General features: G+C 46.1%; 1 protein-coding gene across 4 annotated transcripts in view; it reads right to left on the bottom strand.

Annotated features, from left to right (window-relative positions):
* Positions 1–16,970, bottom strand: part of syngap1a (synaptic Ras GTPase activating protein 1a) — an 81,662-nt gene that overhangs the window by 9,533 nt on the left and 55,159 nt on the right. For 3 of the 4 annotated variants that reach the window (XM_056479510.1, XM_056479512.1, XM_056479513.1), the window contains 14 exons: positions 14,919–15,040; positions 14,085–14,238; positions 13,557–13,655; positions 11,759–11,998; positions 11,342–11,674; positions 10,935–11,085; positions 10,265–10,409; positions 7,614–7,850; positions 5,483–5,684; positions 4,035–4,216; positions 3,244–3,445; positions 2,148–2,720; positions 1,492–1,947; positions 1,062–1,235 (listed from right to left, as the gene is read on the bottom strand). In XM_056479510.1, the coding sequence (XP_056335485.1) occupies positions 1,062–1,235; positions 1,492–1,947; positions 2,148–2,720; positions 3,244–3,445; positions 4,035–4,216; positions 5,483–5,684; positions 7,614–7,850; positions 10,265–10,409; positions 10,935–11,085; positions 11,342–11,674; positions 11,759–11,998; positions 13,557–13,655; positions 14,085–14,238; positions 14,919–15,040 (3,270 nt within the window). The remainder of the gene's footprint in view (positions 1–1,061; positions 1,236–1,491; positions 1,948–2,147; positions 2,721–3,243; positions 3,446–4,034; positions 4,217–5,482; positions 5,685–7,613; positions 7,851–10,264; positions 10,410–10,934; positions 11,086–11,341; positions 11,675–11,758; positions 11,999–13,556; positions 13,656–14,084; positions 14,239–14,918; positions 15,041–16,970) is intronic. The other variant, XM_056479511.1, reaches the window with a different exon arrangement.

Below are 16,970 nucleotides of genomic sequence, written 5' to 3'. Positions count from 1 at the left end.
ATTGCTATAGTTACTGTTATAGTTATTGCTACAGTTGTCGTTAGTTATCACTATAGTTATTGCTATAGTTACTGTTATAGTTATTGCTACAGTTGTCGTTAGTTATCACTATAGTTATTGCTATAGTTACTGTTATAGTTATTGCTACAGTTGTCGTTAGTTATCACTATAGTTATTGCTATAGTTACTGTTATAGTTATTGCTACAGTTGTCGTTAGTTATCACTATAGTTATTGCTATAGTTACTGTTATAGTTATTGCTACAGTTGTCGTTAGTTATCACTATAGTTGTTGCTATAGTTACTGTTAGTTATTGCTACAGTTGTCGTTAGTTATCACTATAGTTATTGCTATAGTTACTGTTATAGTTATTGCTACAGTTGTCGTTAGTTATCACTATAGTTATTGCTATAGTTACTGTTATAGTTATTGCTACAGTTGTCGTTAGTTATCACTATAGTTATTGCTATAGTTACTGTTATAGTTATTGCTACAGTTGTCGTTAGTTATCACTATAGTTGTTGCTATAGTTACTGTTAGTTATTGCTACAGTTGTCGTTAGTTATCACTATAGTTATTGCTATAGTTACTGTTATAGTTATTGCTACAGTTGTCGTTAGTTATCACTATAGTTATTGCTATAGTTACTGTTATAGTTATTGCTACAGTTGTCGTTAGTTATCACTATAGTTATTGCTATAGTTACTGTTATAGTTATTGCTACAGTTGTCGTTAGTTATCACTATAGTTATTGCTATAGTTAATGTTATAGCTATTGCTACAGTTGTCGTTAGTTATCACTATAGTCGTTAGAAGGTGCTAATGGCCCCTATTGTATCCATAGGTTTCTTCTTCTTCTTCCCGAATGAACCATGAGTAGGAAAATGATTAAATTTGGCACAGTTGTAATGGTTGTGAAAATAAGTCAACTAACTAAATTTTGAGTATCTGGAACTAACTCTATAGCGCCACCAGCAGACCACATGTGCAACATTTAAACTGTTATAACTTTTGAACCATTTGACCAAGAAAAATAAAACGTGTGTGTGTGCAGCACTGACCCGGTCCAGGCGGGACTCGTCCATGCTCTTGGAGTGCTCCTTGAGTTTGAACTCCTCTCGGTCCACGCGCAGACTCTCGATGTCTGCAGACAGATGCGGCATGTTGGAGACCCAAGCCACGGTGCGCTCGGAGGCAGCAGAGGTGGGATTCAGGGTGGAGGGAGACTTAGAGCCCTGAAACACACACACTCACAGCATCAGCACAACACACACACATCTGCAGAAAATAGGTGGTAATATATGTGTGTGTTTATGTCTGAGAGTGTACGTGTGTGTGAGAGAGTGTGTGTTTTGACTGGTTGTGTGAGTATGCCTGTGTTTATCTGTTAAAGTCAGAGTGTGTGTGTGAATATGCATGTGTGTTTTCAAATCAACAAATGTGTGAATATGCATGTGTGTTTTTTTGTGTTTGGTGTGTGTGTGTGAGCACCTGTTTGTTCCCTGGCTTGAGCAGGTGTTGTTGGTTGCTCTGCTGTGTGTTTTTTGCTGATTGGTTGGTCGGCGTATTCTCTGTGCTCTCATTGGCTGCGCTCTGAGGGGCGGGATTCTCCGACGCATTGCTGGACTGATGTGGTAACCCGGGGGCGGGGCTATCCTTGACTGACAGCTGCTGCCTAGGCAACTGCCTCCCTCCAAAACTGGACTCCGGCGATTGGAGGAGGTTGCCACTCTGTGGGCGGGTCTTAGGGGGGGTGGAGTTTACAGCTGAGCTGACGGACAGCTGGTGGGCGGGCTGAGGCTTCGCGCGTTGAGGAGGGGGTGGAGCCATGGAGGCCTGACGGACAGGATGAATGGTGGTGGGGGGCGTGGCCAGAGAAGCAGGAGTGCCTGTGCCTGTCGCCGTCTGCGGGGTCATTCCCATCAGCACCTGCTGCTGGAGATTCTCCTGAGGTATAACAGGTAAAGGCACAGTCTTAACCTAGTGAAGCCTTTAAATGTCACTTTAAGCTGAATACTGCTGTCTTGAAGAAAACATGACAAATGAGTTATTAAACTATTGATTAGAAAAGAATTGATATTTTATAGGAGGCTGAATAATTCTGACTTCATCTGTGTGTGTGTGTGTGTGAGTGTGTGTCTGTTTACCTGCACCTGCAGAGACAGCTGTCTGCGGGCGTAATCGGCCTGGTTGTGTCGTGTGAAGTCGTCGCTGTAGCTGTGCGAGTGCACGATGTTGGGCTGCACCAGACTGTTCTGCGTCCGCAGCGCCGACAGATCTTCACTGCGGGAGAATCCGCTGTGGGCGAATGTGGGAACGCCGAAACCCACGTGCCCGTTCTCTGGCTCTGGTGCCAGCAGCAGTGGCGGCGGTACAGCGGTAGGCCCGTGTGGAGGCGTGTGGTACTGCGGCCCGTCTGACGCCAGGTGGAACAGCGGGTTCTGGAAGGACAGCGGCACGTGCATGGCGGCGGCGGCCTGCTGCTGCTGCTGCGACAGAGAATCTGTGGTCAAACGCAGACCGCCAGACATGCTGGAGCCGCCCGAGCCCGCAGACACACGTCCTCCAGCTCTGAGGGGGGCACCGCCGAGCGGACCGAACCCAGCCAGAGAACCCTGAGACGAGTTCAGCAGATCATTCACTGAGTGCAGGTTAGACACGCTGTTGATGCGCGAGTCCTGCAGGTCCATCATAGACACACTCTTATTGACACTGAGCACCTGAGGACACACACACACACACACACACACACACACACAGGTTGGGGGTTAAGAGGACTGGATATACACTCCTATTGCAGAAACATTATACTGGGCGAGTCCCCATAAGACATAAAACACAACACAATGTGTGTGTGCGAGTGTGTTGAGTGCATGTCTACAAGAGAGTGTATGCATGTGTGTGTATGAGTGTGTGTGTTTGTGCATGAGATGTGTGTGTAAGAGTGCATGTTTGTGTGAAAATGTGTGTGTGTGTGTATGTGTGCACATGGGTGTGTCTGTGTGTATGCATGAGCGTGTGTGTGTTTGCAAGTGTGTCTGTGTGCATGAGGTGTTTGAGTGTGCATGTTTGTATGAGTGTAAATAGGAGATGTGTATGAATGAAGTCTGTGTGTGTGTGTGTGTGTGTGTGTGTGTGTGTAGGAGAGAATGTGTGTGTAAGTGTTATGAAATGTGTGTATGTGTGTGTGCATGTGCGTACTTGTGTCTGTGTGAACGTGTGTATGAGTGTGTGTGTGCGCACCTTGGGGTCTGGCTCAGTGATGTCAGAGCTGCTGGTGCAGTAGGCGGGGCTTGAGCGTGCGAGAGGTGGGCGGGTCACATAGAAGACGTCTTTGTTGCCGCGGGGATCTCGCTCTGAGAACGCAGCCATGCCCGGGTGAGAGAGGACACCGCTGCCGGACAGACCGGCTGTAGGAGACGGCAGACGAGAGATGTCTATCGAGCTGCACACAGACACACACACACACACACACACACACACACACACACACACACACACACACACACACACACACACACACATGTGAGCATCGGTTTGATCACTCCACCGCCACAGTCAGCAGTTTACTTCAACAAATAGAGAAATCAGGGATGCACAGAAAAGATCATTCTGGACTGAAATCAACAATTCTGAACACACTTGAACAAAAACAGACACCAAAAATGCTTTTACACAATAATACTCAATAATATAGAGTCTTTCTGTAAGACGTTTAAAGTTTTGTTGCCATAACAGAATAGCAGAACTAGTATATTACACAAGCAAGGCAAGTTTTGTCCAATATTTAACTCCAGATTTAGCACACTTTCTTTTGCTGTCTCCAATCACCGCTGCATAGTGAATGGGCTTTCACACTGGACACGGAAAACGCTGCGCTATGAAACCCATTCATTTCAATGGCTTTTGATGAAGCCATTGAAATTCATTTCAGCAGTTTGATGAAGCCTTATTTCAGCTCATATCTTCAGCTGTTCGGTGCAGAAAATTCAGTGCAGTCCTAACAGAAGTATAATACGGCAGCACAGACAGACCTGTTGAGGTCTCTCATCATGAGGCTCTGGAAGTCATTGGTGGCGAGTCTGCTGAACGCAGGCCGACTCAGGTGTCGCTCGGGCGGCTGGTGGCTGGCCTGTCTGTGCAGCTGAGGGTTACGCAGGGCCACACTGATGTCGTTCAGCAGCCGCGGCAGAGGACCCAGCTTCAGGATCGCATCCTACACACACAAGCACAGCATTAGCATTTTAGATGGACTGGGATGATTCTGCAGGCCAGTACATCAGCATAATATATAACAAACAATCTACGAGCATGGGCAAATTCAATAAAGAAACAGATGCAAAGCAAATATTTATATTTATTATAAGCGACGCTGTACAGCCATTTTCAGATCTCTCCAGAGATGTTCAATAGGATTTAGGTCTGGGCTCTGGCTGGGCCATTCAATGACATTCACAGAGCTGTTGTGAAGCCGCTCTATTGATATTTTGGCGGTGTGCTTTGGGTCGTTGTCCTGCTGGAAGATGAAGCGTTGCCCCAGTCTGAGGTCAAGAGCACTCTGAAGCAGGTCTTCATTCAGGATGTCTCTGTACATCGCTGCGTTCATCTTTCCCTCTATCCTGACTAGTCTTCCAGTTCCTGCTGCTGAAGAACATCCCCACAGCATGATGCTGCCACCACCATGCTTCACTGTAGAGATGCTGTTAGCCTGGTGATGAGCGCTGCCTGCTTTTCTCCAAACGTAACGCCTGGCGTTCACTCCAAAGAGTTCAGTTTGAGTCTCATCAGAGCAGAGAGTTTAGTTTCTGATGGTCTGAGAGTCCTTCAGATGCCTTCAGATTTCCGTCTGGCCACTCTACCATACAGGTCTGATTGGTGGATTGCTGCACAGATGGTTGTCCTTCTGTAAGGTTCTCCTCTCTCCACAGAAGAATGCTTGATCACCTCCCTGACTAAGGCCCTTCTCCCCCGATCACTCAGCTTAGATGGCCGGCCAGCTCTAGGAAGAGTCCTGCTGGTTAAACATCTTCCACTTACGGATGATGGAGGCCGCTGTGCTCATTGGAACTTTCAGAGCAGCAGAAATGTTTCTGTAACCTTCCCCAGCCTTGTGCCTCCAGACAATCCTGTCTCGGAGGTCTACAGACAATTCCTTTGTCTTCATGCTTGGTTTGTGCTTTGACATGCACTGTCAACCCTGGGCCCTTATATAGACAGGTGTATGCCTTTTCAGATCAGCTGAATTGAGCACAGGTGAACTCCACTGAAGCTGCTGAAACATCTCAAGAATGATCAGTGGAAACAGAATGCACCTGAGCTCCAGTTAGAGTATTTATGTGATTATAGTATAGTTTTATGTGATTTATCAGCTTTTTATTTTTAATAAATCTGCAACAATTGGTGATAATACCACACACTGAGTTAAAAGCTTCTGCAATTAATCACAACAACAGAATACACAGCAGATCTGCAGCGTCCGCACCTTGCTGAGCTGGGCCATGACCTCCCACAGCAGACTGTGCAGGATGGAGAGCTCGCGGCCCAGGTCGATGTAGCCCTCGAACGCCCCGGCGTTACTCACACACTCCAGGTTGGAGATCTCGTAGAGGAACTGCTGCATGGAGCCCCACTCCATCTCCAGAAACTCATTCATGAAGCCCAGATAGTCCTCCTTCCCACTGAACCTGCCAGAACACACACACACACACACACACACACCACAGTGTGGGAGAGAGACAGAGGCAGACAGAGAGACAGCGACAGGAGAGAGAGAGAGTGTGTGTAAAAGGGAGAGAGAGAGAGAGAGAGAGAGAGAGAGAGAGAGGACAGATGGATGGAGGGAGAGAGAGATGGGCAACAGACAGACAGACAGACAGAAAGAAAGATGATAAGTGACGAGTCAACAGACTGAAGATCAACTCTAAACGAAAAACACAACACAAGACACAGAGAAACCCTGAGATATAAACACACACACACACACACACACACACACACACACACACACTGACACAAACATGTTAAAGCAACAGTTCACCCCTTAATGAAAATGTCCTGTTCATTTACTCCTGCACTTGATCTCGAAGACTCCTTGTCTTCATCTTGATGAGCTGAGGGGGAACTATCCCTTTAACAGCAACACAAACAAACACAGCTGACAAACACACACAACACAAATAACACAAGCTGGAACTGAAGGAAGACTTAAATTACGCCAACTTATTTAAAGTTAGTCTGTAATGCCTAAAAAATGAAGCAGAACTCTAATAAAACTACATATTTAATTAAACAATAAACAAATAATAACAAATAAACACATTAAAAAAGTGAAAATAAAGAGGATAATGAAGCTTAATAGTCCATCACAGACTGGTGTCCGACATACATATGGAAATGAGAGTGGGCGTGTCTGTGATGATGATTGACGGGTCAGATAGTGGGCGTATTCTCACTTTCATGTGATGATTGGATGGAGTGTCATGGTGAGTGGGTGTGGCTTTATTGGGGGGGGGGGTCAGTCAGTGGGCGTGGCCTGACTCTCGAGTGATGAATGGCGGGTCAGACAGTAGGTGTGGCCTGAGTGTCATGTGATGAGTTGGGGGCCACACAGTGGGCGTGGCCTATGTGATGAGTGACAGGTCAGACAGTGGGCATGGCCTATGTGATGAGTGACAGGTCAGACAGTTGGCGTGGCCTATGTGATGAGTGGCAGGTTAAACAGTGGGCGTGGCCTATGTGATGAGTGACAGGTCAGACAGTTGGCGTGGCCTATGTGATGAGTGGCAGGTTAAACAGTGGGCGTGGCCTATGTGATGAGTGACAGGTCAGACAGTTGGTTTGGCCTATGTGATGAGTGGCAGGTTAAACAGTGGGCATGGCCTATGTGATGAGTGACAGGTCAGACAGTTGGCGTGGCCTATGTGATGAGTGGCAGGTTAAACAGTGGGCGTGGCCTATGTGATGAGTGACAGGTCAGACAGTTGGCGTGGCCTATGTGATGAGTGGCAGGTTAAACAGTGGGCGTGGCCTATGTGATGAGTGACAGGTCAGACAGTTGGTTTGGCCTATGTGATGAGTGGCAGGTTAAACAGTGGGCGTGGCCTATGTGATGAGTGACAGGTCAGACAGTTGGCGTGGCCTATGTGATGAGTGACCGGTCAGACAGTTGGTTTGGCCTATGTGATGAGTGGCAGGTTAAACAGTGGGCGTGGCCTATGTGATGAGTGACAGGTCAGACAGTTGGCGTGGCCTATGTGATGAGTGGCAGGTTAAACAGTGGGCGTGGCCTATGTGATGAGTGACAGGTCAGACAGTTGGTTTGGCCTATGTGATGAGTGGCAGGTTAAACAGTGGGCGTGGCCTATGTGATGAGTGACAGGTCAGACCGTGGGCTTGGCCTATGTGATGAGTGACAGATCACAAAGTGGGCGTGGCCTATGTAATGAGTGACAGGTCAGACAGTTGGCGTGGCCTATGTGATGAGTGACCGGTCACACAGTGGGCGTGGCCTATGTAATGAGTGACCGGTCACACAGTGGGCGTGGCCTATGTGATGAGTGGTGGTCAGAGCTGTGATCGGCGCGGCTGAATGACGGTGGACTCTAGTGACTGACTTTGAAAAGCTGGCCAGGCTCTGCACCACCTTGGCGATGAGCGTGAGGGTTCGAGAGGTGCGCTCAGAGGGATACTCCTGCGTCAGGTTGAAGAGGGACGGGGACATGATCGCCGGACACAGGAAGCGCAGGAAGAGTGAGGAGCTGATGAGGCGGTCGGCGATGTCCTCACGGCCGCGCTCAGCACAGCGCACACGCCACGATGCAAACACCTCCTTCAGCTCACGGGGGAACACGCTGCACACACACACACACACACACACACACACATCCCATAATGCACCAGGAGAACACCTCAAACACTCAACACAAGCTTGACTCTTTTCTATTTCTCTGATGATGGGATGATCTACTACTCTCTGTGTAAATAAATAACTGATCACTTCAGTGCAACACATTTGTTTATTGATTATTGGTTAAAGTTGAGTCTGCTCCTGTCTGATGAAGCCCAGTGTTCTTGTTAAATGAGTCCTGTTCTCAGCTCCTCCAGTAATCTGTGTGCTCTCCTGATCAGGGCTTTGCTGAACTGAGGGAATAGTGCAGTGTTAGAGCTCCCCCTGCTGGACTAATGCAGCTCAAGCTGACTGATAACACAGATCTGATCTGTACAGTATTGATGCTTCCTGAACACTTTCTTTCTACAGGGTATAAACAGAACTTCTTAAGTTGAATTTAATACCTTTTACTACCTTTTTTTAATAACAGCACTTAAAGCTGCAACTGTAGTGGTGTAAATGAATTATCTTTCCAAATGGAATAACATATTGCAGATAACATATAGATTAAAGTAAAGCAGAGGGATTCATCAAGGTGACACAATGGGCTTTGTCCATAGTTTTTAATCAATGTCATCAATGCCAATAGCCGCTCTTCTAAGAACAGTTCAGCAGTAAGAAATATTTATTTTGCACTATTGTTTTTATATGCATGTCAAATTAATAATAACAAAACAAACAAAAGATTATAATAAATGATTCAGTTCAGTGCTGAAAGCTGCAGAGCAGTCATCAGTAACTAAATAGAGGAATAATCTACATCTTAGGAAAGAACGGACAAAAGAAAGGAGGAAAAGTCTCACTTCCGCCTCTGTTTAGAGGTTTGGGTTTGGGTCATTGTGAATGCTCAGTCTTGTTATGCGCTGATCTTCATTTCTCTGTGTTTGTGGAATAAAGCAGGCGGGTCAGCCGGCCCGATATATGAGCAGGACTCTCCTGATGACCACCGGCGCAATACTGTTCTAATGTTATTCAGTTTCACTTTAATCTTAGTAAAGGCGAGCTGCTTTAGCGATGGTGTGTGCAGTGTTAGATTTCACATTTAGCAGACATTTGTGCTGATAACGCAGTGAATGCAGCGCTGGATTGATCTCGGCTGGCGGATCAACATTCACCACATGATTGCTGTCATCGGTGCCATTATCTGTGACTTTATGTGGGGTTTGCAGACCTGTGCACTTTTCACTCTTCAGCCGTTTGCATTTCCCGCGGTCACAAAAGCTCCCCGTCATCTGACAGAGGAAAGCCTCGAGTGATTGTCAGCTGATATGAGCCAATATAGAGGCAGGGAAGACTGATTCAGCACGTTTATAGAGAAAATTAAATCAGCTCGCACTACAACCATCATAAGCAGTCGCACAAATGCTCCCTAATAAATTATGAGGTCACATAGATTACATTTCGGTGCATATGCAAAAAAAATGGTCACAATTTCGAGCCCTGGTGTGTTGCCGAACTACCACACCACCTCACATGATATCGCTCAGGTCCTACTCTCAACATATACAGCTGAAGTCAGAATTATTAGCCCCCTTTGAATTTTAAATATTTCCCAGATGATGTTGAACAGATTCAGGAAATGTTGACAGTATGTCTGATAATATTTGTTCTTCTGGAGAAAGTCTGATTTGTTTTATTTCAGCTAGAATAAAAGCAGTTTTTAATTGTTTAAACACCATTTTAAGCTCAATATTATTAGCCCCTTTAAGATATATTTGTTTTCAATAGTCTCCAGAACAAACCATCATTATATAATAACTTGCCTAATTACCCTAACCTGCCTAGTTACCCTAATTACCCTAGTTATGCCTTTAAATGTCACTTTAAGCTGTATAGAAGTGTCTTGAAGAATATCTAGTCTAATATTATTTACTGTCATCATGAAGAAGAGAAAATAAATCAGTTATTAGAGATGAGTTATTAACACTGTTATGAGCAGAAATGTGTTGGAGAAATCTGCTGTCCGTTAAACAGAAATTGGGGGAAAAATAAACAGGGGGGCTACTAATTCTGACTGTAAATAAATCCACACACATTTTAGAATAAGAGCCTGCACTGTAATACCTCGTCAGACAATGTTAATACTATATAATGCCCTTAATTTTGGCTAATTTCATTTACTACCTTTTACACCCCTCGCACACCCAGTTCTACAGACTATAGTCACTGGTGTCTCGTCCATTATACAACATTAGATGAACTGCTCTGTTAGCAGTAATCGGTGCGGCAGTGATTTGTCAATAATATCATGCAAATAACAAACGATTGCAGAATAGATTTATCAAATCAAATGCTTAAAGACAGATTCTTTTGTTCAGCAGTGAATCCTGCGGTCATCAGGTCATCGAGAGTGTGTGTTATGAGTTGTGCACTGACCAGTGAGAGTTGATGATCTTGCAGAGCGCTAGCTCACAGCACATGCGCAGGTTAGCCTGATGATCGGCCAGCACTGACGGAGGCGTTCGCATCGGGTCCACCTCACAGTTCTCCTCCGACTCGTACAGCGCACGGATGAACTCTCCTGCACACACACACACACATTCACCAGCAGCAGCTTCATTATCATCATCATCACTGTCATCTTATCATCATCATCTTCATCATTTCATTATACACACACACACACACACACACACACACACACACACACACGCACACACACACACACACACACACGTGTACAGCTATCTTTATGTTCTCCTCACACCAGTACTACTGTTCAGACTGTATATTCTCTAAACTCAGCCCTCACACACACACTCTGCACTTCTCCATCTCCACACTCCTTCATTTTTATTAGCCGTTTTCCTCATGGAGACCAAAACAATCAACATTTACTGCTATTGCTATAGTTGTGGGGACATTTGGTCCTTATAATGTGATAAACACGAGGATCTCACACACACACACACTCACATGCACATGCATTGACACTCACTCACTAACTCACACACCCATGCATGCAGATGAACACTTGCACATGCACTCACACACATGTATACTCGCATGCACACACACACATACACACAAACAAACACACACACACCCTCACCGATGGTGTCCTTCAGGTAGCGGTGTGCGATGAGCTTCAGGAACTCCTCGATGGCTTTAGTGGCGAGTGTGTTTTCTCTGAAGATCAGATGCTCGCGGTCCATGAAACGATCCACCTCACACATGGCCATGTCAGACAGGAAGTCCTGAACACACACACATGCACACACACACACACACACGCACACACACACACACACACACACAGTGTTCAGTGAAATGTGGCCGTGGGTTTCCTCCAAGTGCTCTGGTTTCCCCCATAATCCAAACACATGCGGTATAGAGGGATTGATGAACTACATTGGCTGTAGTGTATGAGTGTGTATGGGTGTTTCCCAGCACTGGGTTGCGGCTGGAAGGATATCCGCTGTGTAAAACATGTGTGATGGTGTGTGTGCTGACCTTGGCCTTCCCAGTGCTCTGCAGGATGTGCACTAGCGCGCAGGCCACCTCCTCTTTGCTCTTGGCGCTGAGCAGCGGCTCCAGCACTCCGCAGAGCGTGCGGTAGTTGTTGGTGACGTACTCGGCGAACTCCTTGTAGAGCTCCATGGGCAGGATGTTCATGCTCTGGAAGCGGGACTTGAGGCGGAGAGAGGCGTTGATGATCTTCCCGCCGCCGCCGCCACCTTTAGCCAGAACACTGGGCTGGATGAGCGGGTACCACTGCTCCACAAACTGACGACCCGTCACACTCGGGATCGGGATGCTGACCAGACCCAGATATGTGCTCTTCTCCTGCACACACACATGACACACATGAGCACACACACACACAGAGACGCAGCATGTGCACTTGACAGCAGGCATGAGCAGCGCTACCTTCCTCCTCTTCTTGTCGTTCTCCTTATAGAGGTGCAGGCGGAGGCTGCGGATGGCCGGCAGGTTGTTGAACTCGAAGTGTTCGCCCCAGAAGACGGTGTCGGTGCGCGGTTTGCTGGTGGTTCGAGCGTACAGCATGTCGTCCAGACACAGCTCGCAGTAGTAGCGCTTCTTCGGTGGCAGATCTCGAGCCTCGATGATCCATAGCTTCAGCACGTTATCCACACGACGACTGTTGTCCTGCACACACAGACACACACACGCACACACACACACACACACACACACACACACGAGAAAACACACATTTCACAACAGAACAGAACACAATTCCTGTTCAGCCTTTATATGCTCCCTCTGAGCTGAATAATGAGAGAACCAAATCTCCTACCACAGCTATGCTGATGACACTCAGATCTACCTAGCCTTACTGCCTAATGACTACAGCCCCACTGACACCCTCTGCCAGTGCATTGATGAGATTACCAACACTCTCTTCAGTTAAACACAGAGGACACTGAAGTGATTGTGTTTGGGAACAGAGATGCAGAGCTTGGCTCTAAAGGTCAATCAACAGACAATAAGGTCAAGAGTCTTGGTGTGACTCTGGAGTCAGATCTGAGTTTCAGTAGTCATGTCAGAGCAGTAAATCAGCTGACTATCCAGGGTTTCTGAAGATATCATAATGTCAAATTTAAGACTTTTAAAGACCTTTTAAGACCATTCAGTATTAAATGTAAGACCTCATGGTTTCCGCTATATTCATTCTTCCATGGCAGGGCACCACGCCAAAATTCATCCCTCCACGGCTACATTACAGCTTCTCATTTAAAACATTTTATTATTTTAATAGCGGGTGATAATCGCACCAAAAGGTATTAAAAGGTAAGTGAATTATAACTGCGTGAACTTTTCTGTAACGGTAGTAGTGTTGTGTGTCATTTGTTTAACCCTTTAAGGTGACGTGCTGACTGGCAGGTGCGTGATGTGTGAGGCCAGCAAACACGACGTATAGCCATTTCACTTCACTTCAGGACGCATTAATACCACTCTGTAGGCCTATTGGAGACATTCATGAATATTCCTAGCAAATCTAATAAATGCTGGAGACATACTCGTTATATAAACGCACTAAATCACACTTCAGCAGCGTTTATCTGAGAGCGCACAAGAAGATCTGCGCTCCGTGTTGCCAGATGATGCTGACTGATTCCAGCCCAAAAGCTGTCGAGATCACAAGCGTTTCTACACTGTTCTAAGCATATGTGTGTGAAGAACGGGGGCTATGGCGTCTCTTTGGGAGATTAAAACAGGTTTATGAGGGCAGACCAGGTCTGGCGGGCACGCCGTTGCAAAACCACCCAAATTTTCACTACCCGCCTATGTCACTATTTACCCGCAAAAATAAATTCAAAACCGCCCAATCTGGCAACACTGTGCGCTTGAGCAGCGCGTATTTGAGGGCGCGCAAGAAACTTGCCTTGCCTTACAATAAATAAAACAACAGAACAGATCAGAAAAGATCAGCACTAAAGAGAATAGAACACAATATAGAGAACAGAATATAACAGAACAAGAGAAGAGAAGAAAACACTGGAATAGAGCAGAACACGACTGAACAGAACAGAATAGACTTGAATAGAACAGAATGTCTGTCTACAGTAGAGTGTGTGTGTGTGTGTGTGTGTGTGTGTGTGTGTGTGTGTGTGTGTGTGTGTGTGTGTGTGTGTGTGCATGTGTGTGTGTGTGTGTGTGTGTGTGTGTGTGTGTGTGTGTGTGTGAGCTGCTTGTTCAGTACCTTGTTTGGTTTGACAGCTCGCTGCAGATTCTCGATCCATTTGTCTCTTTCAGCAGCGGAGCGGCAGGCGAAACACTTGGTTCCTGACGCCGTGGTCACCTGAAGACGGACATCATTTACTAACAACATCTGCTCATATCAGGAACAGTGATGTAATCATATAATATCTCATACTATCAATAAATGATCCAGTGGTTTAGCTGAATGCATCGACTCAACACATGGAACAGCATCAGTCCAAAACTCTCCCTTCAGCATTCCTCACACAAAAGCACGAGGCCTCATGCTCTGTGTTTATCATGTTTGTATATCAGAACAGTGCGATGAGCTAAACGGGACGGTTCACAATGACAGCGTTACACATGATGATGATGAAGTCCACTGCTGATTACATGTTCTGCTGGTCTCCTGTTTGAGAAGGTCTGGAGGATGATAATGAAGCGCTGATCTGCTCACAGAGATCTCAAGTGTGTACATGCGTGAAGCCAGTGCACACACACACACACACACACACACACACACACAGACCTCGAAGCAGTACTCCTGGCCGAGGATGCTGGAGTGGACGGGTTTGATGATGGCGTCCTCGTCCAGCGTGAGGTCCAGAGCCTCGGCCGCGCTGCTCGGAGACAGCAGAGACTCATGAGAGTGAGACTCCTTAAAGCTCTGCATCAGACGCGTCCTGCACACACACACACACACACACACACATATATTACTATACTGTACACACTGTATATTCTGTCCTCTTCCACAACACTAAACACACACACACACACACCTGACCTTTACTAAATACTGTATTACTTTTGGTCCCCACAAGGTGATGAATAGCAGCCACAGACACACAGATGTGCACACACACACACACACACTCACATAATTTCTCTCACATACATAAACAATCTCTCTCTCACATACACACACACACATGCACACATACAAAAGTGCACACACAAACTCTTTTACACACAGATATGTATGCACAAATGCGCACACACACATATGCACACACACTCTCTCGCAAACACATGCATGCACACAAACATGCGCACACAAACTCTCACACACACATACTCTGTATACACACACATATGCAAAACACACATGCACACACTCTCAGATACGCACACACGTCACACACAGACTCTCTCACACACACACACACACACATGCATGCATACACACTCTTTCTCTCACACACACACACGCACACACTCTCTTTCACACACACACAGTTCTATATGTGCTGTACATCTCTGTGACTCACTGATGCACAATGGGGGAGTGAGTCACTGCATCACTGCAGTGTGTGTGTGTGTGTGTGTGTGTGTGTGTGTGCGTGTGTGTGTGTGTGTGTACCTCTCCTGGTCAGCACTGCGGAATCGTGGGAGAATCATTTGGCGGAAGCTTCCCGTGCGGTCGAGTTTGGGTTGACTCTTTGCTCGTTTAATTGATCCTTTCAAGCGGCGGCTGAGAAAACTCTGTGAACACACACACACACACACACACACACACACACACACACACACACACACACACGCACACACACACACAGTGATGACGGTGTAATAGCAGAGGATCTCCAGCAGAGGGCGCTGTGAGGCAGTGATGCCATTTCTGGATCCAGTGAGTCACTGCAGCTGCTGCCCACGCCACACACTCTGACATCTGCAGCGCTGCGCGTGTATCTGTGTGTGTGTGTGTGTGTAGTATGTGTGTCTCTGCAACACTGTATGTGTGTGTGTTTGTATGTGCATTTAAGTCTCTGACGTCTGCATGTGTGTGTGTGTGTGTGTATATCTGTGTGTGTGTTTGTGTAGTATGTGTGTCTCTGCAACACTGTGTGTGTGTGTGTGTGTGTGTATGTATATATCTGTGTGTGTTTGTGTAGTATGTGTGTTTGCATCTCTGACATCGGCAGCCCTGTGTGTATGTGTGTGAGTGTGTCTGTGAATAGGTCTATGTGTGTGTGTGTGTGTTTGTGTCTCTGACATCTGCAGCACTGCATGTGTGTGTGTGTGTCTGTGTATGTGTGTGTGTGTGTGTCTCTGTGTATGTCTATGTGTGTGAGGCAAAGCTGCACTGCACTGGGAGGAAACCCACACCAACACGGGGAGAACATGCAAACTCCACACAGAAACACACACTGACCCAGCAGGGGCTTGAACCAGCGACCTTCTTGCTGTCGTGCGATCGTGCTACCCACTGCGCCACCGTGCCGCCCCAAATCTGATTATAACAATTACAATTAATTCATCTTTACCATTAAAGGCTGGATATCACACACACACACACACGCACACACACACACACACACACACACACACACACACACACACACACTGCTGGCAGACACACAGCTAGGGTTAACAGGTGAGTTTGGCATAATAGGCCCTGTTTAACGTTGTTTTTCAGATAATCAGGTGTGTTTTCTTAGCGTGTTTCTGAAATATCTGCCATATTATGGTATTTCCTGATTTACAGAGTCAAACATATAAACACAGCACTGTTAAACGTAATACAGCGCAGTATTAATGCAGCAGGTCAGCATTAATGAGGTTTCCTATCAGAACGCTGCAGTGTGACCTGTTTACTTCACACTGAGAGCTCAGCGCTTCTCCAGGTGTCGACAGTCACAGAAGATTTCACTGCAGATATTTCACTTGAGGCGGCACGGTGGCTCAGTGGTTAGTGCAGTGGCCTCACAGCAAGAAGGTCGCTGGTTTGAGCCTCAGTTGGGTCAGTTGGTGTTTCTGTGTGGAGTTTGCATGTTCTCCCTGCATTTGCGTGGGTTTCCTCCAGGTGCTCTGGTTTCCCCCACAGTCCAAACACATGCGCTATAGGGGAATTGATGAACTAAATTGGCCGTAGTGTACGAGTGTGTGAATGTGTGAGTGTGTATGGGTGATTCCCAGTGATGGGTTGCAGCTGGAAGGGCATCCTCAGTGTAAAACACAAGCTGGAATAGTTGTAAAGTATTCAAAGTTAAAGTTGTCATAGCTTAAATCAGGGATTCTCAACCTTCTTCACTTCGGGTCCACCTCCTTCTCTGAAAATGTTTTGAAGGCCCACGTCTGACATCGTATCTTAAACTGATTGTCTAGAGAAATGCTTATTTTAAACCTTTATTTATTAGCAAAATATTTCTTTTGCTTATTCTATTATTATCTTATTTTCTACAGCATTTTATTAAAAGAAGCGAAACATCAAAGCTACAGTAGTGGTCAGAATTATTCACCCCCCTTTCAATTTTTCTATATTTTAATTATTTCCTAAATGATGTTGAACAGATTGAGGAAATGTTGACAGTATGTCTGATAATATTTGTTCTTCTGGAGAAAGTCTTATTTGCTTTATTTCAGCTAGAATAAAAGCAGTTTTTAATAGTTTTAAAGCCATTTTAAGCTCAAT

The sequence above is a fragment of the Danio aesculapii genome, chromosome 19, assembly GCF_903798145.1.
Source record: "Danio aesculapii chromosome 19, fDanAes4.1, whole genome shotgun sequence".
NCBI classification, from domain to species: Eukaryota; Metazoa; Chordata; class Actinopteri; order Cypriniformes; family Danionidae; genus Danio; species Danio aesculapii.
Note: the sequence above shows the minus strand (reverse complement) of the source record. Positions and strands in the feature narration are given on the sequence as shown.